The 23317-nt window shown below is 36.1% G+C and overlaps 1 protein-coding gene and 1 long non-coding RNA gene across 2 annotated transcripts; one reads left to right on the top strand and one right to left on the bottom strand.

Moving 5' to 3' along the window:
- Window positions 1–249: 249 nt before the first annotated feature.
- On the bottom strand, window positions 250–22763 carry LOC307172510. Its single transcript, XR_013823725.1, has 4 exons — window positions 22661–22763; window positions 15055–15100; window positions 4945–5031; window positions 250–322 (listed from the first exon to the last, which is right to left on the bottom strand). It is a non-coding gene; the product is annotated as an uncharacterized lncRNA (long non-coding RNA).
- scxb (scleraxis bHLH transcription factor b) lies at window positions 8104–11918 on the top strand. The gene is made up of 2 exons (XM_079894326.1): window positions 8104–8927; window positions 11378–11918. The coding sequence occupies exons 1-2, from the start codon at window positions 8364–8366 to the stop codon at window positions 11414–11416; spliced, it is 603 nt and encodes a 200-aa protein (XP_079750452.1). The 5' UTR covers window positions 8104–8363; the 3' UTR covers window positions 11417–11918.
- Window positions 22764–23317: the final 554 nt, after the last annotated feature.

The following is a 23317-nucleotide window of genomic DNA, read 5'->3' as shown; positions in this document are numbered from 1 at the left end:
GGTGATGCCTCTATGAAAAATTAAATCTTGTAACTACAACATATATGCACCATACTGAGTGTTATGATTTATCCCGTTCATATCATAATGTCTCTGCCCACACTGTTCATCAAATACCTTAAAATTGCAACTGTCAGCTTTATCATTACAAATTACCCATATAAAGTCCATAACTTCAGTCCATTGGTTAACATCCCATGATGACGTATCCAGCTCTGATGAAACTCTTTTAAAGAAAGTTTTCTTGTGGTGCTGATGAAGTGCTGATATCCCCTCTCTGCCTCGGGCCGGTTTCAGGCATAACTCAGCAACACAAATCCATCTGAAATGAGCCAGCATTAAGAGGGCAATTTGGCAATTCATTTCAGATGGCGAAGTGACCGCAATTATTTGTTTTTGGATGCTATCGAGGATGTACGTTTTGAAAAAGGATGTGTGAGGGTAAATGTTCAGCCAGTATATGACTGATATATGCCTTGTGGATTTCCTTTACACTCACTCAGAGCTTTTACTCAATGGATAATGACAAGCATATGTCCTGTGGATCCTTCGAACTGTGCGAACACACACACAGGAATCAGTTTAAATTATGAATAGACCGCATGACATACTAAATCACCATCATAAACGAACAGCAAAAACTTCCTGTTAGGCTTCAAAAAGTAAATTTGAAAGTTCATACATTTTATTGACAATTTACTATAAGCTTCAACGGCAAATTTACTGAGGCCGTTTTGTAAATCATTTGAACATTTTATGGCCTGCATTAAGGGTTTTCATATTTCTGATCTGGCCACTACAGTCAAACGATTTTGCCAAACACCATAAAGAAAAGAAACAACCAAGCCAACGCTTGAGGATAAAGCAGACACAATTGTACATTATACTCAATTCTTGTTTTTTATGCCATACATAATGGAGCCCTGAGAGTTTCCAGCAAATGTTTGTTCTAAAAATCCATCTGCATGTACTCACCCACACCCAAAATGGATGACTTATTTCTGGGCCCTAATCTACATTAACAGGACTGTACAGCCAAAAAATTAGCTCATTGGTCTCACTGCAAAAGATGATATAAGCAGCCAGTTAGCTACTGCTTACATTACAAATGACCACAAGCAGCAAAGTGGGGCGTGCAATGTTGATGGAGATGAAACGGTGTTGGAAATGGTCCATGATGGAATGAACGGCAAAATGAAAACCTCCAGTTTCCATTTAAGGTCCATTTCCGTTCAGATATGTTCAGGATGTCTGTGTGTTTCTGGCTGCTACTGAGCTGAGCAAAATTGTAAAAAACAAGGTCATTCACTTTTGCACAAAATTATGAATGCATATTTCAGCTACATTATTTGATGCATCTAAATTGCAATAGAATATAAATTAAAGATAAATGCTGAGGACAGACAGTCAAGGTTGAACACTCACTGTTACTCACGTAGTGTATTCCTCAGAGATGTCTATGAATCACTGGTACGCTCCGTGATGTAATGAACATATTTTAAACGTAATGTGTAATGTAATGAACATATTTCATGGACCATGCTGGTGAATGTTGTAATGAAAACATATGTGACCTTCTGCACTCTGACATTCTGCCTTGGTCAAACAGGAATCGGCAATGTCGCAGGGTAATCACCATTAATAAAAACTAATAGCTGCAAATTGCAAATTTCCTGCCAAGCTAGCCACCCTCTTGAAAATTACTTGTGCCTGTAAATGTGTGATTTTTCTCTACTTAAGTCTGAAAAATCTGACATTTTTATTCATTATTGTAAGTTTAAATTTCAAAACCACTTAAAAATATTAGGAAACTGTTGATTATTCACCTTATTTTGCAACATGGAAGTAATCTATTTTCTGTGAATGTGTAAGACTTTTGATTCATTAGCCACATAAACAGTAAAACTATTTGCATCACAAACCACAGTGTATTTGTGATTACGACAATACATTAATGCAATAATATGATAAGAAATACTAGTTTGCAATATCAAGCAGCATCATTTTATTTGTGTAATGAAAATATCTGTATAATGTTAATCAGTTTATTATTAATTGAATTAATAATTATTAACATTTACTGTTTTTTATTTATTCTATATATGTTTAGGTGAGAGTTTATTCTCATTGTCTTATTCTCAAATAATGCAAAAATGCTATTTTCAAACAAATTTGCTGAAAAATCTTTATATCACTTTTTTTTTTTTTTTTTTTTTTTTTAAGATTTACTAAAATAAATAATAAAGTGTGAAGCTTTAAATTAGTGACGTGATTATATCCAAGATGATAAGCAGATGTTTTATGATTTTGTTCTGGTGGTGGCACCTGGAGCAGATAAATGAAGTGTTACCACAATGAAGAGTTAACAAAGAGGAGAATGCTTTGAATTTAAAAGAGTCACTAAATTAGCAGTGAGCCATTGTTAGCGGGCCACAGGTTAGTCCCAGGGCTCCAGTTAGGAGGGGCGGAGGTGGATTTACAAGCCCAGGCCGAAGAGGCGCAGTGGGATTGCCTTCACCAGCTGCTTGCTTTACAAGGCAAACTTCAAAGATAAGGCCTTGACTTACCCCCCTCCAGTCCCTGCCACACCACCAACTACACGCCTTCTTTGGGTTACACAGTGTGAGTAAAGCAACATGTCTCATGGTTCATTTGTAATGACTTATTCTGAGTGACACACTCCAGTGTGTGAGAAAATGCCTGTTCACTAATGGGGTTTTTGGAAAACCTGTCACACATGATGATGGCAGGGGTCCACAGACCCCCAAATATGATGATCCCCTTACTAACATATACTGTAAAGGCAGCCATATATCGTCATGTATAAAGACCGATTTGTACGGTGTGAGAAAAAGCCTGATATAAAGACATGTTGTTTGCCAAATTAAATAATTGGCTTTTATATTATTGCTATACTGAAGCCAATGCAAAGTATTAAAATATTATCTGGAAAATATTGACTTTTTATTGGTATTAAAGTGCCCCTATTATGGTTTTTCGAATATTCTTTTTCATGCAGTGTGTAATATAACTGTTTGTGAATGTAAACGTTCTGTAAAGTTGTAAAGTCGAAAGTGCACGATAAATAAAGTTATTGTCTCCCAAAAGAAAGAATCGACCCAAAACCGCCTAAAAGAGTCGTCTGTAATTCAAATCCCACTGCGTTGCGGTTCTATGTCACTAGATAAGACATTTGCATAATGCCCGCCTACTGTATGGTGTATGTTGTCCGCCCTTGAACAACTTGTCCCGCCTTCAAACACCTAATTTTACTGACGACTACTTCTCAAATCTCAGAGTTCAACGCAGGATTCGCAAAACACTTGCTCTGGAAAGAAGGGTCGGTACCCAGTTTATTTGGACCAGCTGGTTCCTCAGAATTAATCACAACCTGTAAGTATGAATAATTATTGATTTTTATATTATCTACTGAGTGTTCAAAATACGTAGTTTTGTGTTTTATATTGTGTAAGTTTCCGGCTAACCCACGTTATTACTGTCTCACTGAAATACTTCTGCAAATCAGCTGTGGGACACTATTACCTAAAACTGTGTCTATTAATGCAGGTTGTCTGTCGTTCTTACTACTTTGAGTAAAGATAAATGATGGAGCAAGATTTGTTTTGCCAACTTTAATGTTACACTAGTCATTCACATTAGTGCTCGGCTAACATATGCACCGTTATTGATACAGTTACAGTTCCCGCATGTGCATCGCAATCAATTTTAAATATACTTAACGGCCTTTTGATAGAAATACACTTCTTAATGCTGAGGTTCAGGTTGAATAATGTTTCATCATCAGACTCACACTCGGATTGATATAAAATTGACGTCATTGTTACTGTCTTTACAGTGTGTACATCTCTGAAGACTGAGGAAGCCTCCGGAGCTGAAGTTCATTTATGGTAATTAGCTTCCGTCAGGCGCTGTAAGCGGTAAACCAATCACAACAGACTGGGCCATCTGACCAATCAGAGCAGAGTAGGCTAGCGGAAAGGATGGATTTAGAGAGACTGATTCACCCGAGTCGTTTGATCATTGAAAAATGTGCTGTTGTTTGTGTGTATATATATGTGTGTGTGTGTGTGTGTGTGTGTGTGTGTGTGTGTGTGTGTGTGTGTGTGTGTGTGTGTGTGTGTGTGTGTGTGTGTGTGTGTGTAATCTATACATTATGAGAAAATCTATACATTATGAGTGTTCTTTTACTTTTACTGCATGTAAAGGAGACCTCCAGAAAAAAACTTTTAAAATAGCATAACGAATCGATTTTTTTACTACTCGCTATTACCGTAATGTTAGATGTAAAAACATGAAAATACACGGTAACACTTTAGAATAGTACATTTAAATAGTTTATTAATCATTTACTTACACTTTCTAAGTGATCTTATGAAATACTGACAACACCTAAATAACTGGCTTGTAAATAATGCAATACTTCATTTAGAAATGATAAATGATCATTAATAAAGTATGAAAATACAATTATTAAACACATTATAGATATGCTTATAAATCAAGAATAAAGCATTTATAGCTGTATTTATAAACTGCTTAATGCCTATTAATGCTTTATAAATGATGGATTAACTGTTTACTAATGCTTAACTAATGATTAATAGCATGCAGTTATTATAAAGTGTTCCCAAATAAACCTTTTAAAATTCAATTCACATTTATTTTTATAGTGTTTTTCACATTATTGTTCCAGAGCAGTTGTAAAGTACATAATACAAAATACTATTTTTTATCATTTATTATATTATATTATATTATATTATATTATATTATATTATATTATATTATATTATATTATATTATATTATATTATATTATAGATTCAGGTTCTATAGGGTAAGATCTGTCAGAAAAGCTCTGAAGGGCACAGAATTCCAGAAGTTTCTAAACAGTTCACTTTTTCCATCTCAAAACCCCACTGACCTGCTTTGCCGTCTGAATTCTTTGGCTTCCGAGGAACGGGACGATTACGGCATGGAATTTCAGTAAAGACTGACTTCATTTCTGCTCCTGAAATAGAGGGGTTGGAAGTCAGAGGCAAGGCCACAGAAAGTGGCAATTACCAGTCAACAGTGGAGAGATGAGTTAGACGAGACGCCAAATTATTTCTCCCATTTCTACTGAGGGGTTGAGCTTATGTGACCAACTCTAAATAGCATTGCCCCATTTCAGAGAAACCACCCCAGTCTATACATCTAACCGATGAGAACACAGTTCATTACTAATTAGACCTCTTGCTTGACACGTAAAGTGATATGCGTGTTAAAATGAGACAGCTGATAGGGTCCCTCCTTCCCTGTCTCTCTCCCTCCACCCCTAAATCCGTCTCCTCTTACACTAAATGAGCCAGCTGCGGAGGCCCTGTCCTGTCAGGCGTGGTTGCTGCCTGCTGGCCTGTCCCCAACTATGGCTAGACAGCGGAGTCCCCCGATAGTTGACTGGACGTACGTCCGGCAGACATCCATAACGACTGTCTGCAGTCCTGAGCAAAAGATTAGTGATGGATTTTGACAGTTTCCCAAACTATGCCAGAAGAGTTCAACTACACAGGGCACAAGAAGAAGGGCACTTAAAGCTAAAATGACGTTTTACCACAGATGTTCCAGAGAAAGTAATGATAATCAGATGTAGGGAAGAACAAACTACCGATCTGTTCTGATTTATAGACATCAAGTTTCAGAATACACAGCATTAATGCAATGGGCTTTTTCATACTGAAGTATGCTATAGTTACTATTTCATCTAAATTAGTCATTCTTGTTATGCAGTGCATTTTCTTCAAATATCCTTATTGTAATATACTGGATGAAATACGAAACTTGAAACTTTTAAAGAAATCATATAGCTTTTTTTTTTCTTTTTCTATTATTACAATATTCAAAATCATCGAAAAAAGGGATGCATTTTAATTGTAATTTAATTCTAATTTTACAACTATGTCCCTCTTTACATTTTTTTAAGCATCTTGGTAAGACAAAAAAAAAATGGAAAAAAGAAAATCTTGAAAATGTCTTAATAAATTGTGTATGTTTTTGTAACCAAAATGTTTCAAACAAAATGTGTTTTCTTCAGAACATTATTCAAATTGGTCTTCATTTTTATATAAGTACTTAATATCACACAAATCATATTCCATCAGGTTAATCATTTGTATCATTATTATTAAATAATAAAAGTTCTTTATGGCATTATCATCCAGGAAGTGACATCATTTTAGAAAACAACAGCAAAATCATCACATATTAGCAGTGGTGGTTATGCACAACAAACTTCAGTATTCTGTAAAACAGGTTGTTTCGCTTCCGGTTCTAGTCTACTGTATGTGCTTCACTCAAGATACCTTAAAAGAAGCAAGCAAAGATGAGCATAACCGACTGATATCTAAAAGTTGTTTTATTTGTCTTCTTCTCATTAATAATTAGATATTTAGATGGAATAAAACGGCAACAATAAAAAAATAATTAGCTAGGTTAGCTGATTACCTAAAAAGTTCATAGACATCGTCATCAGTTCATACTGCCGTTAACACTTTCTCTGACAAGCGGATGTGATGAGACCGGTTTTCCTGTTTGTACATGTGATGTTTGGCATAAAGCCTATGGATTTTATAAATGAATCATCTTATATTCTGAAGTCTTAGTTGGTTTGTCTCATTCTAAAACATTCCATCTGGTTTGCAGAAGTAGGTGTGATAATATTAATATTAAAATAAAAATCTGAATTAAAGGCAGGGTAGGTGATTTGTTCTAGAATTTTTTTTGTTATTCTTTTAAAGTCTCTTCACATCCTGATAGCAATCACTAAGTTAAGTGGTCTAAATATATTTCTATGCATATATATCGTCTGTTTATATAACGTTTTTGTTCATTATTATTGTAATGTTATGTGCTTTGGAACATGAGGTAGTTTAAAGCCGTCTCTTGTGTCCCTGCTGTACCCGTTCATGTGTTTTGAATGAGGCGTGGCTTTGGAGTACGCTCTGAATTATAATTCCATCTTATAATTTAGAATAACCAACACATATTTTTTACAAAAGATCAAAAATGTATAACATGAATGACCAGAACCCCTAAAATGTAAGTGCATCAGGGTCCTAAAATGTTTGAAAAATGTTTAGATCAATAACATACCATTTTTGGCAACGTTTGACAAGTATGGCAAATTAAAATGTCAGTGTGCCCGTGACTGTCATACAGCTTTTCAAACAACCAATCCACCTATCACCTTCACTCAACCATTATGAGAGTCATTGTGCTTACAGTGAAAACTCTCCCCAGCCCAGGGCACTTCCTGTTTAATCAGCACTAGAGCTGCTAGTGGACAATCTCCATGCACAAGAACCAATATTATGAACAATGAAAATTATTACTATTATTATGAATGTTGTATAATATCCTGTGATATTACCCCTCAACAACTGTGCAATCATTTGTCAGGCCTCCTGTGACTGTGGTGCCAAAGGCAAAACGATCTGGGCTACCGTCCACAGACTGAATGCTGTATTTAGGTTCAGATTGGATTGATTCATGAGCACCTGGCCCTGACGACTCCTGTTTTTGACAAAGAGTGAGAGAGCGTAGACAAAAAATGGAGAGTTAATGGACTGAATTGAAAATTCAGTGTGAAAGGACCAAAAAAAAGGTAATACACTGAAAGAAACGAACCAATCTATCACACTGATTAATCTTCTGTGGAAGCACTTCAGGGTCACGTTTTTAAAAAAAATACTAATGTGGAGTGAAAGAGACAGAGGGAGAAAGAGAGAGAGAGAGAGAGAGAGAGAGAGAGAGAGAGAGAGAGAGAGAGAGAGAGGGAGAGAGGGAGAGAGAGAGAGAGGTCCCCGTTTTCTCTCATTCCTCCCTCTTGCTCACAGGATTTCACAGGGAAGGGAGAAGGGAGAGCGAACCCCAGCCACACCCCCTGACTATAAATCCAAGGCATAAGGAAACGCTCAGCTGAAATCACACGTGGAACTGAAGGATCTGGAGCTCACGAACCCATTCACACACACACACACACACACAAACACACGCGTGAACATACAGATTCTGGGAGGTGGCTTGGCATGCTGTTAGCCTAAATAACTCATGACATTGGAGAGAAGAGCATTTCTTGTCAATGAGTGAGTCAGAAGTGACTCAGTCAAGCATCACTGGATTGGTTGGATCCCTCAAGCAAAACTGGTAACAGGAGCTTGGACTCAAACGACACTAGTGTGTCCTGGTGTGTACGATTAGAAATAGGGATTGAGTTCATTCTTGTGTTTGTGTAGACTAGAAAATATTCAGCGCTCTGGTGCGAGGTTGAAAAGCAAGGTCCTGGGGTCCTGTAAGGTGCTGAGCATGTCTTTCGCGATGGTGCGACCAACCCCAGGTAATTTCTTGTGCTCTGAGATCAGCATGCATTCCGAGGACGACGACAACGGCAGCGAGGGTTCTGGATCCGAAGACAAGTCCTTCCATATGGCAAGCCACAGCTATGGTGCCTTTAAGTTGGGTGCTCCCAAAAAGAGGTATAGCTGCCGACCGGTAGCGGTTCCTACCGAGATCCGTTCACAGATCGTTGAGGTACGGCAGCGGAACACCGCAAATGCCCGAGAGCGGGATCGCACGAACAGTGTGAACACGGCGTTCACCGCTCTGAGGACGCTGATACCCACCGAACCAGCCGACAGGAAGCTGTCCAAGATTGAGACATTGCGGTTGGCCTCCAGCTACATCTCACACCTGGGGAACGTCTTGCTGGTTGGAGAGGAGTGTGGAGACGGACAGCCCTGTCTCAGGAGTCCTGGAGCCTTGTATCATCACCACCACAATCTCCAGAAGAGCTCGACACCCAGCCCGGACTCGGAAAACTCACAGCCCAGACAGATCTGCACCTTCTGCCTCAGCAACCAGAGACGGCTGGTGAGTAGCATGATGGAACGTAGCTGTCAAAATGTATGAGTTTCCTCAGTTTGCAGTCATTTAGCCCTGATGGAGGCCTGTGTGCCGAAATAAAAAAGTATAATTTTTTCAGTTCCACTTTTTAATAATTTATTTTCTATTAAAGTGTTGCTGATATTGCCTAAAAAAATACCTTTGTTCTTATCCACACACATTGTTTCTTTTATTGCACCAGAATAACTATTAAAAAGGTACGAGCGGTCAAAAAGTTAGAGGTCAGATATCATCTTAACATTTATAGAACGGTCAAAACCTATAAAAATTGGTGTTTAATAATAAACTATTATTATTTTGTGACAGGTTCAAGGTTAGAAGTCAGTGCATTGTTATTCATCCTTGCCATTCAGAAATGTATCTGAGATATAAAGGGATAGTTTACCCAAAAATCATTTACTCTCACGTCACTCCAAACCTGTATGACTTTCTTCTGTGAAACAGATATTTTGAAGAATATTTCATCTGTTTTAGTTCAAACAATAAAAGCGGTGTCCAAAACAACATTGGACCTTATTGACTTTTATTGTATGAAAAAAAAAAAAAAACTTTTTTAAAAACATCATCTTTTGTGTTCTACTGTGAAAGTCATGGAAAAGAAATTCAAGTTTGTAAGACATGAGGGAGAGTAAATGATGACAGAATGTTCACTTTTTAAAGTGTCATTTATCAATGTTTAGTGACTGATACAATGAAATGTTCTGAGTGTGCAATTGACAGATAAGCAGATATTTATCCATAGCTTTTTAAGCTTACATTAGTATAATTTCTTGATGTCATCAGATCATAAAAACAGATCATTTTGGCATAAAACCCTTGATATGCTTGGTCTGACTTCAACCACATTAATTAACATTTACCGCATTCTAAAAGAAAGTGTTTATATGACCCACTGTGATGAAAACAAATGATTCATTTGGCTCTAGACAAAACTTTCATAGAGGTACACAAAAACGCCATGAACACACACTGCACAGGCTGCAATGCGTCTGCTGTGTTTGTGCAGTGCACTAGAAACATCTGGTCTATTCCCCTGACAACCTGAACGTCTTCCTGCGCAGTTCATGTATGTCCTGAGTTCCACCAAAGCCTTCAACACCCTCATTATCATTACGAGGTCTAATCCTGAACAGACTCTTTAAACACCACAGTTTAATGAAAACACTCTAGATTCATCCTTTCATCTAGTATTTCACATACTGTTACTGAAATAATATGGTTGTATTTGATGGGCCATATAGGATTGATTATTTATTAATAAAAATTTCATCGGCTGCAACCAATTAATGAGGGCTGATGAACTCAAACTTGCAATTTGTCAGTGTTTAATGCCAAACATTCAAAAGACTTTGTTTTATCAGCTGAAAGCACTTCTTTTTCTGTTATGAGTTAAACTTAAGAAGCATTCATTTTTCATATGTACACCTACAGTCCCATAGGTAAGGCTCAAGTACCCTGTCAAACACCAAAACAAAAAGAATTAACTTAATGCAGTGGGGAAAAAAAACTTTTTTTTCTCTTTTTTTTTTTCTTTTGTACAATTTTCCCTCAGAGATTTCATAAACATTTACAAAAAATGCCAAGCAACACATTTCATCAAACAAGAAATTTTGAAGTAGATAGACTAAAAAAGTATTTCTTCTAAAATATACTCCAATAAAATCTGTTTTATTTACAACTTCAAAAAAAATCGTTTTTTACAGTGTATATTACACTAGGTATCATTGTAAAAGAAAAAGAGACTTGTGGAACGCTGCTTGTTCAAAAAAAGTTAAAGAACTGCAACTAACAGCTGTATAATTACTTATATCATTCATATTATTCAAATGACTCAAATGGTGTAATCCACAGAAACTGAGAAATCTTTCGCATATTTTTTGCTTAAAAGCTGTTAAAGGGTTAGTTCACCCAAAAATTTATTACTCGCCCTCATGTCGTTCCAAACCCTCAAGACCTTTGTTCATCTTCAGAACACAAATGAAGAAATTCGAGAGCTTTCTGACCCCACATAGACTGCAATGTTATTACCACTTTCAAGGCTCAGAAAGGTAGTAAGCGCCACACAAACATGCCACAAACAAGTGCCAATGCAATGGCACCTCACCACACACACCCAGCAGTGCCTTCTGATTAATCTGGACCAGGTGGAACTATGACCTATGCCTAAAGATGACGTTATGGTAAGCGATCAGATTCCCTAAATGAGATCTATCATTGAGATGGTCCTGATTACGGTTCAGACCTGTTGGTAATGACGGTCAGAGTTCAACTGCTCATCAGTGTCCTAATGTGTTTAAAAATCTAATGAGATAATTGTTTGTATGTGTCTGTAAAATGAATGGATGTACAAGATGTATAAAGACCCTTTAACCTACAGGCTAGTCATTCTCTCATCACTTTGTTTTCTTTTCTTTCAGAACAAAGACAGAGAAAGAAAAACTGCGTTAAGGAGTTAATGATGAGGAGAAGAGAAAGTAAAAGAGCGTTCCCATCAGATCCGTCTGAAGAAGCGCACCTGAGCGAACTGCACATTTAGTGTAAATTTGCTGTAAATAATGTTTAATTAAATGTAACACTGCTTAACTTCCTGGTGGACGGCATTATAACGGACAGCTACACTGCCTTTCTGCATTTTCATATTTAGAAGCCAAAAACTATGTGAATTTAATCCTAACCTTTTTTATACAGAGGTGATATACTTTTATACAAACATGATAGGGACAAAAGACTGTTGACTAAGACTATGAGGATGATTTGTAATTTAAAAACCGCAAAAGAAAAAGACAACTTGCTGCAACAGCTAAACTTCAGCTCACCAGTACAGACCTTGTTTGTGTCCTTCTGGTTTTGTCTATGGTCTATGTATTTTGTGCACTACACTGAACTTTATCTATTATGCTGATGTAAAAAAAAAAAAGAAGAGGCTTTTCTACTATCAACACATTCCTACAGTACAAGCAAACATCAATGTCAAGGAGTTTTTAAAACCTGTAACATAATTGTTGTTATTTTTATTTATTTATGCCAATTAAACATTAAAAACATTGTTTAAACCAAATTATGAATATGTCAGGGCTGAAAAAATATAGAGCATGAGAGCTTCAATGAAATCAGACAGACTGTGAGAGGCCAGGAGGAGTAAAAGTGAGAAAGAGACTGAGAGATGAACAGGGAAGGGAGGTTGTAAGTCTGGTTCTGTAAGTACAGTCTAGATGAGATCTGCAGGTAGATTGCTGCTGGCAGACAGTGTCCTCTACTTTAACTCTGACCACAAGCTCTCACACACATTCACATATACACACCTGCACACACAGGCAGTCTGGGACTTGCATATTAGGAGCATCCCTTTCCAAAGCTCTAATGTAAATGCCTGTCCTGGGTCATCAGCATTACCTTGCCCTTTCCCTACTACAATTGTCTTTCAAAGACAATTAATAAATTGCAATTAATTGCACTGAACTTCTCATCAACAACCCTAAGCATTTAACCTTCAGGCTACTGAAGCTGCTGTATTTATTATTATTTATTAAACACAGGAAATTGAAGCGACCAGTGATTGATTCTTTCAAAGGCCCACACCTGGGATTGACCATGTGGGTTTAAACCTATAAACGCTGGCCTAACCTATTAGGTTAATTTAATTCTAATTCAATCAGGTGTTGTTGAGCCGAAATGATACAATTGAAATCAATGTTTAGGAAGCCCACATTCGGGGGTTTTGTTTGCGCAAAAGTATAACATAGTGTCAATAAAATCATTAATTTCAGTATTTATCATGTTATAAATGAAAATTTGAGTATTGCATCTCAAAACCCTCTGTATAATCTATGATTTACAGCAATAAACACACATGACCTATTTTTGTCATTTTTATGACTATGACTACTTTGACGCTCTTAAATTCTAATTAGATTCTGCGACTTTAGCCGGGGTTTCACAGGCGGGGTCACAATTACTCACCCTCATTTAGTTCCAAACCCAAAAAACCCGTTCATCTTTAGAACACAAATAAAGATATTTTTGATGAAATCTGAGAGCGTTCTGACCCCAGACTGCAATGTCATAACCACTTTCAAGGCCCAGAAAGATAGTAAAGACATCATGTGAGCACACCGACGCATTAGTTCTGAGCCGGCGTTCTGACGTAGAACCCGGAAGCGCTGCACTGTTTACTATGTGAACAGCATCGGAGAAGTGAAGGGAAGAGAAGAAATTGTTGAAAAAAGTTAATTTATTTTTTTGCGCACTAAAATTTCCTCGTTGCTTCATAACATTAAGGTTAACCCATTGTAGTAACATAGACTATTTTAACAATGTCTTTACTACCTTTCTAGGCCTTGAAACTGCTAATTACACTGCAGACTATGTGAGGTCAGAAAGCTCTCGGATTTCATAAAAAATATCTTTGTTTGTGTTCCAAAGATGAACGGGTTTTACGGGTTTGGAACGACATGAGGGTGAGTAATTAATGACAGAAATTTCATTTTTGGGATAGCTAACCCTTTTACACAAAGTGCATATAAAAATTCACTGTTATCATATTTCGAATACCTCAACTGTATTGAGGTAATTTATTTTATTTGTTCTTATTTTATTACTGTTTACTTGTCTTTTTTGCAAATTCAATTCAGTTTGAAATCAAGCTTCCTTGCGCTGTGTGTGAGCTATTATTGTAAAGACAAATACACAGAGTGAGCAAATGTTTAAGTTAGATTATTGTAATGGTTATTGATCAACGTTTAAATATGTAAACAAGAGCCTAAATTAAAATCCGTTCATCGTATAAAGTGGACGTGTCTCTTCAGAAAACTTCAATTAAACTTTTCCATTCAAATAGATTACTGTTACAATGAGTTTTGAAGCTTGAAAATAATGATTGCCTTGACAAAATGGATGGACAAAAATTTTGATATTAAAATATTTTGTATGTGGTGGTTTTCCCGATGGTATTGAAAATGATACTAGTCATATTGAAGTTAGAAATTCCACTATCATGACCACTAATTAATGTCCTTCGTCAATAAGGTAAAAATGTGTTAAAAGTAGCTATTTTCTACATAGATCTATGATTTGATTGAATCGCCAGCTAAAAAATAACTAGTAACTAGTACTCTGAGTAGTTTTGAGAAGTGTAATTTGTACTTAAGTACTTTTTTGACACCAGTACTTTTACTTGTAATTGAGTATTATTTCAGCAATGTAACGGTACTTGTACTTTTGAGTACACATTTTCAGTACTCTTTCCACCACTGATCTGAAGTGAGATAATTGTTATAATTATTTATAAAGATCATGTGACACTGGAGACTGGAGAAGTGATGCTGAAAATTTAGCTGTCATCACAGGATTAAATTACATTTTAGAATACATTAAAATAGAAAACAGCCATTTCACAGTGTTATTGTTTTACTGTATTTTTGATCCAAATAAATGCAGCCTTGGTGAGCATAAGAGACTTTACCTAAAGCCCAAACCTTTAATTGTAGTGTATATTCTATTAACTTTATAAGACAATTAATCCTACAAGCTTTGTAAAAAAAAACTAAATGAATGTTTCACATTTGTCAAAACTGTGATTTTCTATAGTGCTGAGTGTCACTATCCCTAGACTTTCAGCATTGTTCTCGGTCTCGTCCCAGTAAAGTCTCCCACACTCAGTGGATCCCTCTGTTCAGCTCAATATAGAGTCTGTGAACTGTGAGCTGGTCTAGTGCTCTCAGATCATTTAACTCACTTCTTCCTTCTACATCTGCTTCTGTTATCCAACATCAACAGCTCTTCATCATCCCCTGTGGCTGGAGACGGCACTATAGAGACTAGTTGCCATGGCAACAGAACTGCTCCACTAATACCATTATCTGCATGGAAACTGGTCCAACAACTTGGTCCAAAAACTAAGGTTAAGCGATCGAAAGCTGAATGGTATGAAAAAGGAAGACACCGTTTGGGACACAAGGCTTCAAAATCACAGTATGAGACCTCTTTAGCTCAAAGGGTTAATGCACAAAGATATTTGATTCCCAGACAAATGCAATACAAGCTGCTTTGTATAAAAGTGTCTCCTAAAAGTATTGTAAAAGTAATGAACACTGACCTGTACACTGGATGCCGTTGATATGATGTCAAAGAAAGAGTCGGACCTGTAATTAAAGACATCAGAAAAGTATTAGAAACTTTCCACTTGCGATGAACTCCACCAAAAATTCAAAAACGTGTATGACCTAAAACTGATCTGAATGATTTCATACTAAGTACAATACAAAACCTTGAATAATTCTCTAAGTGGAATAATACGTGCCCTAAATATCCTAACCAGCAGCACCTGCATACTGAGGACGGAAAGGGCTTGAATATCCTCATGTCATTCCTTTGGTAATGGGTTTGGATTCACCATGTTTTTTAAGGTCCAAATGAAAAGCCAGTTAGATTCAAAGAATCCTGTGGCACTTCACAATATGTGTCAAGTAAACTATTTTGTCTGTTCGGTATTTGTTTGAGCTATTGGATTTTAAATGGATTTGAAGTGCATACAGTTCTGCTGTCTTTTTTGTGATATGTTTTGTTTTTCTGTCAGAGTGTTTATGTATCTGGGTTGCACAAAAACAGTACAACATGACTAATGTAGCAAGATTTTGTCTGTCTCAAGTATCAACATAATCGTTTCCATGTTTGAGAAATATACACACATATACATAATATACACACATGGCCCCCAAAGTGACTATTATAAACACTTTAAAGGTACAAAAGAAACTATCAAAAAGTCACTGCATTAGATACAAACCATGTTTAAGTTTTTTTGTTTTCCCATATACAGAAGAAAAAATATATTATTTTATTCGCATTAGATTGATTAAAATTAATATTTCAAATAAATGCTGTTATTTTGAACTTTGAAGAATCCTGATAAATCATGGTTCATGATCATGATGAGGCATCATGGTTTCCACAAAAATAAGAAGCAGCACAACTGTTTTCAACATTGATAATAAATAGCACCAAATCAGCATATTAGAATGATTTTTGAGGGATCATGTGACACTAAAGACTGGAGTAATGATGCTGAAAATTCAGCTTTGCCATTACAGGCATAAATTACATTTTACATTAAATACAATAAAATAGAAAACAGTTACTTTCAATAACCAATATTTCACAGTACAGTTTTTACTGTATTTTTGATCAAATAAATATAGCTTTAGTAAGCATAAGACTTACTTCAAAAACATTTTTAAAATCAACCCCAAACTTTTGAACGATAGTAATAGTTTATTACTTATAAAAAAAAACATTTATAAAATAATCAATTATTAAATTAAATCATTCATCAATATGTAATTTCCTTATAAATGTAACTATTATTAATTTAAAATTTAGTATTAGTATTTTTAAATGACTCATGAAAATTTAACAAAGTCTTATCAAAATGACTATCTATGACGTTTTTACAAAAAAATATATATATATTTTCAGTTAAATACAAGCAAAATTGGCAAAAGAGGTTAAATTAGAAAACATGATCCATTACGTCAAGTATCCAAGAAATTTCCCTCAGGTTTTAGTGTGCACCTCAGTCTTGACTTCTGACCCCTGATTTTACAGTGAGGATGAGGATGAAGACAGTGATGGTGAAGGTCAGTGGGGATAGAGGGAGTTGGACTTTGCAGCTGCTCCTCTCTCCTCATTTGACTGGCCTTAGGAGAATAAGTTCTTCTTGGTTTTACAGCACTCCTAATCCATACACACACTTTTATGCCCAAACATGTGTTCTCAAGACCCAGGCTTTGATGCATCCTAAGGCCCCTCTATACCCCCATCCAAATCCTCAACTCAGAATGTGAGTTAACAAGTTTTGATTGTAAAAGAAGCCTTGAGATCCTAAGGGCCAATCTGTCAGCTCCCTGTGGCTCACCACAGAGCCATTGGCTTCATAACTAAAAAGAAAGGGAAGAGATTGAGAGAGAGAGGAAGAAAGAGAAAGGTGGTATAACCCAGTCCCAGTAGCTCAAAGTCAAGACTTGGTGTACTTTGTCCCGTTCAATTGGGCCTAGAGTTTAATACTGGAAAAATCTTCCTTTGCTGTCAATCAAACGCTTTAATAAAAACAAAGTATAACACTGCGGTCTTGCTCACTCTCTCCCTGCCCCTGGGAGAGTGGAAATGCGAGGGGTGCCTGCGGAACTGTGAAAATCCCTCCTTTTATTGCCATCAGCCTGCAATGGAAAATTGGGTTTGCGGAGGGGCCCATCTGTTGGACATTAAGCAGCCACCTGGAGCTTTAGCCAATCATGAAATTAAACATGAGTATTAAAGAAAAATGAAAAATCTCCTCTCCCAGACATGCGGGTCACCCAGTCTTTGCCGCATTTAATCAAATTTCCGACAAGAAGCAAAGGCTTAGTTCACAGGGTGTCATCCACCACCCCACCAGTAAAACCACTCCCGTTTTTCCTGGTTTTAAAGAATAAAAAAAAGCCGGTAAATATGACTATTAATCTAAATGGTCTTCAGAAAGAGGTGTATAAGGAACACTGCACAAAAATCATTTTGCCATAACTTTGCCCTGTTTTCCATTAACAATACCTAAACATCCTTAACAAAACTTACTTGAAAAACAAAATGAAAGAGAAATAATTTATTTTTTGACTCTACTGTAATAGTTTTTTTTAAACATAACCTTACCAGATTTTTGAAAATGCTGAAAATAACTTCTCTTAAATTATATATATATATATATATATATATATATATATATATATATATATATATATATAAAGAGAGAGAGAGAGAGAGAGAGAGAGAGAGAGAGAGAGAGAGAGAGAGAGTAGAACAATAATAAAATTATTGTTCAACCAAAAATGAAAATTATGTCATAATTTACTCATCTTCAAGTTGTTCCAAACCTGTATGAATTTCTTTCTTCTGCTGAACACAAAAGAAGATATTTTTTTTAGAATGCAGGTAACCAAACAGTTGATGGACCCCATTGACTTCCATAATTTATTTTTATTTTTAATGATGGCCCAGTCTGTTGTGATTGGTCTACCACTTACAGCGCGCAACGGAAAAACAACACCCATTTTCATACCAACTAAACTTCAGCTCCAAGGGATTCCTAAAGCTCAGAGATCGTACTGAAGGGGTGGATTCTGGAATCAAGCTATTAATCAAAAAAAATGTGTCCTTCTAAATATCACAAGTTAAATGACTTCTCTAAGCTTCTGAGATTTTACTTTGTTATAGAAGTTACCAGTGTGATTACTGAAATGTTCTTTTCATGTATCCTCTAATGTCTGTATTAAATATCTGAGAGGTGACTGAAGGGTCTGGCCCATGCCAGGAACGCAGTAACAGTGCTTGCTCATTTAGCAATTCCAGAAGTGAAATATGGACTCGTTTTGTGTTTAAGAAAGGTCTTCAACATGTGTCAATGCATACATCTGCTTTTCTGTGGTATCCTGACAACTACGGTCACAGGGGTCATTGAAGTTTATAGTTTAAGGGACCATTTCTTTGTTAAAGCCTTACTTTCCAGTTAGATTAAAGTGTCCTCTCATTGTCAAGCTTACCCCTTGGTGAAGGGTATAATTACTGTGATCTTTGTAACTGTAAGCGGGGTGGCCTGCGAACTCTTAGTGAGTCTTGAAGCTGACTTCTGCCTGATGAAACAAACTATCTTCAGTAAAACTTTTCTTCAATTGACTGCACTCTTGCCTCCGGGTCTTCATTCATCATATCTGGTTCTGGGTCTTTGACTGTATCATTCCATTACAGTACACTTAAAGACAGCAATGATGGCGTCAATTTTACCAAATCAATCCGAGCGCATGTCCGATGATGAAACACTGAAAGTTAGTTGTTCAACCCGAACCTCCATCGCAAGGACGACTTGAGCAGGACAGTTCTCAGTAATACGCTACTCATTTTGACGTTCATCATGAGATGTTGCAACTGTAATTCCTCACCATCGGCATTAACAAGTGTATGTCTATCACCAAACCGATATTTTATATTTCTAATTTATTGCAGTGCACATGCGGGAACTGTATCAACAACCGCGCATATGTTAACCGAGCATTAACGTGATTGACTGACTTAAAACAAATCTTGCTCCATCCTTTATCATTACTCAAAGTAGTAAGACCGGCAGACAATCTGCATTAATGGACAATTTTAGGTAATAGTTAACCACAGATAATTTGCAGAACTATTTGAGGAAGACAATAATAACGTGAGATAGCCGGTTAGCCAGAAACCTACACAATAAAACATAAAACTAGATATTTAGAAACAACCGGTAGAAAATATAAACATCAATAATTAATCATACTTAAACTCTGTGATTCTGAGGAGAAAGCTGGTCCAAATAAACTGGGTACTGACCCATCATTCAGGAGCAAGCGTTTTGCGAATCCAGAGTTAATAAAATGACGGAAGCACAAAAAAAGATTGGGATTGTACTTTGTTTTAAGATTAAAAGTCTAAAACATAAAAATACAAAAAAAGTTGTTTAAAAAAATATCAAAATTAAACGAGACAAAAACATTTCCAAGACAATTTTAAAGTGACTTTCATTGAACAACAAAAAAAAATAACTGTAGAAACCCTCAATTCCAATAAAGCACAATGGAACTGAACTCAACAGTGTGCAGTCAGCAAATATCTCTGAAGATCTGAGCCCAGACGTAGGGTATAAAAATAAACCAGACATAAAGATATTGATCAGATCCTTCAATGAGTTACTGATGAGGGATTCTGGGAGTTATTTCTTACAATACCCCCAACCCACAAGACCCCCTATACCCCCTACACACGCATTCATTTTATCCATCATTTAATCTGAAATGACTGATTTCACTCCGACAGGCCCTGAATAACGTGCTTTTGTGTGAAGGCTCTCTGAGAGGTGGTGAATCGGATGAAATTAGACTCTCTCCTCTCTTCCTTCTCCCTCTGCATCTCCTTCCCATTCCCTGTTCCGCCTGGAAAAGCCATTGCAGAATAAAACCCCACTTCCTCCCGCAGAGGCTACAGCCAGACATGGAGCGGTCACACATGTTCCCTCTCACTCCACATAGACGGAAACAGCTCTCCATGGTGAGCACATATTTGCTCACACGGCTGATCTGGTGTGTGGTTCGGTGTTAGGTCTGAGGACAAATTGCATTGGGGGTTCTGGACCCAGAGCCGGAAGATTTCAGGGGATTGAAAGGAACCAGACTCATTGGCAGATGGTCAGCTATCCAGCAGTCCTCATGGGCCTGACCTCAAACGAGGCTTCAGTCATTCTTACAAACTCATGATTTGGTTTTGTCTTTAACAAATATGTAATCGAGACTCTATTGGATAACCAATAAACCCATCAGCTCTGTCACCATCAAGTCTTTGTCATAGTAGGCTATTTCATGTTTCAACAGTCTCATTATTCTTGTTGGGTTTTAAAAAAATCTAGCCGAGAAAATCCCTTTTGATGTAACGTTAGTATCTGGTTACCCGTCCAATGTGGTCACTATATAGTCTTGTAAGCAGGGCCAAATGGCTGATGTAAAAATTTAGAACATGAAACATTCGACATGCAGTTATCATTTTTCCAATGAAACGCTGAATCAGACAGACTCCTGAGTCGTCCAATAGAACCTGAGGGAATATACTTCATTCGTATTTGGGCCAGTGACAAATAAGGTTTCCAACTGATAAAAAATTCAAATAGGTTAAAACTGCACATCAAAGTAGTTATTATCTTTATGGGGATGTTTTTTACTTATTACTAAAATCTCAATTTTAAACAATGTATTTTAAGCGGTTTAACTGAGAATCATGTGACGACACCAGTCAAAATGTCATACGGGATAACGTTAATGCATTTTCTAAATATTATGATATTAAAACTTTTCAAATCAATAATACTTAATGAATATATAAAGTGATGCAGTAAACAATATTTAGAGCTCAGAAAAAAAAAATTGCACAACTATTTTTTCTCATTATATTGTGATTTCTTTAAACATGACCCTACTTGTTCAAGTTCTTTACCCACATTTTAACACTGCAATGTGATTTAAAATGCAAAATGTCTGAAAATGTTTTACAAGACTTGGTATCATGTTATTATTGTTTCCTCAACTCCATGAAATGAAATTATGCATTTCAATGGAAAAAAACAGCGTTATCCCGCCTGACTTAAATTGTTACTCGGTATGACACCATATGAGTTAACACATGAATTGTCATTTTTACAACACTTACACATAATAATGTTCATAAATAATTCATGTTTATGTTATGCAATGTTTTTCCAAGGAAATTAATTAGGCTCCACTGTAAAGAAATACAAATGTGGTTTTAAGTGTGTAAACTGTTACACACAAACTCAGTGTGGTTTCTTCCCAGATTTGGCAAGTATACAAATACATTTAAACAATTTTTTCATGTTTATGAATATCAAAACAGCACAACTTTTCAACATTAGGTTTAATTTAGTACTGAAAAGTACTGAAAAGTACCTTGAACCATTGTATTGATGATAGTCACTCTACATCAATATTCAATATCAATATTCATAAATAATGTAAAGGGTTAAAGTAGGCGACCTTCATTTCATTCCACTGAACATCATTTATTTGAACAACAAAATTACATTATAAAATTTGTATAAATTTGTTCTTAAAGGGGCGGATTCCCCAATATGACAGGTTGGACAATAATTAAATGTAATTGTAATTGAATATTATTATGAATTATATAATTTGCTAATATTCAACTAAACAATGTTAATGATATGTTAATATCACAATTTGAATGGAAATTATACAAATTAAAGCTGAAAACTGTATAAGAATATATTGTCAAACACATGTCATCCAAGATAACGGATGACATGGGCTAACAGAAAATGACTGTTATCCTATATGACAAAATTGTTATCCTGTATGACAAAACTCAGTTTAAATCTTAATCAGGCAGTATTTTTGGCTACCTATAGAAATCTGCAACCTTTACCTTCAACTTCCAAATATGTAAATTCATGCTAACTAAACATATTTACATAAAATCCACATTTTACTACATAGTGTGCTAGTGAGGAAAAAGGGTAAGTTAAACACATTTTATTAAAGACATACTTAGCCTACCTTTCACCATTGTTTGGGGGTCCTTCAGGGTCTTCCTGATTGTGTAACATGCTGTCTCACATCGTGTCAAAATAAAATTCACAATAAAATTGCTCCAGTTTGCTTGTTATCCCGGATGACATTGGCTGACAGCCAGTTTTGGGACAGAATGCTCCAAAGCATAACAATCAACTGGATGTCATATTCTTTGTAATATTTAAATATATTGTTGTCAAGACTCATACAATAATGCCTGTGGCAGAGATGTTAGGGTTTATTAGATTTTTTACAGTTTGTTTGGCTTTTTTGTATGTCACTCTAAGGTGCGGACAGTTATCCGGTATGACATTATGTGAATGTCTAATAATTCTTACACTTTGTAATACCCTCAATATATGTTCATATCATTTGATAAACAGAGATCAATAGATTCAATAAATGTGCTTTTTATTAAACATTTCCTTATTTTGATATAAAGGGGTTTGGACATCAAAATTGCACGTCACGTCATTGGGCTATTTACATAACGCGCGTTTTCCAGGTTTCTGCCGTAGGAAACAATTCAATAAACAAGAAGGAAAAGTAACTTACATTTTAGACACAATAAGCCCAGTTACGTTGTCCATTTGGCTCCGCCAAGTTAAACCAGTTGACAGAGCCCATCGCCTATCTCCGAGGTCGAGCACCAAACACGGGGACCGTTAGTGGTGTTACTGAATGAATCAGTGTTCAACGAATCGTTTGAGTGAATGATTCAACTCAATTCATGAAAATGCCCTTGTTTGTCATCTCCTGGCGTGGCGTAGCGAGGCGAGCAAAATAAATATAAAGATATGCAAAAACAACCCCCCCACACACACAAAGAAGATTTGTCCAAGATAGTCACTAAATGATGTGAATTCAAAACAATAAAATTAATTTAAATACTTAAGTTTACATCGCAGAGTGGTTAACTTACGTGGTTTGGCTGGTAATCCCATGCTAGTAGATGCAGTAACCATTTTTGTAAGTAGGCCTATTTTTTATTTTTTTTATTTATGAGAAAACGTCAGTGGCAGAGAGATAAAGAGAACAGTGAAAACAGAGGGACCAAAAAAGCAGACAACCACAATCAGGACGGGAAAATTTCCTTATTTGACTGATTTTAGTTAAACGGAAAAAAATGGCGAGTTGTCAGAGGGATTTAAATAGGTCTCCACAATTTTCCAATTAAACTGAAATATGAAACACAAACTAATATTGACTTAG

The sequence above is a fragment of the Squalius cephalus genome (genome assembly GCF_949319135.1).
Source record: "Squalius cephalus genome assembly, chromosome: 15".
Lineage (NCBI taxonomy): Eukaryota > Metazoa > Chordata > Actinopteri > Cypriniformes > Leuciscidae > Squalius > Squalius cephalus.
This window is presented reverse-complemented; position numbering and strand designations above follow the sequence as displayed.

Coding starts and splice junctions, on each gene's coding strand:
- scxb (XM_079894326.1), top strand. CDS start 8,364: ATGTCTTTCGCGATGGTGCGACCAACCCCAGGTAATTTCTTGTGCTCT. Junction 8,928..11,377: donor TCAGCAACCAGAGACGGCTG/GTGAGTAGCATG, acceptor CTTTTCTTTCAG/AACAAAGACAGAGAAAGAAA.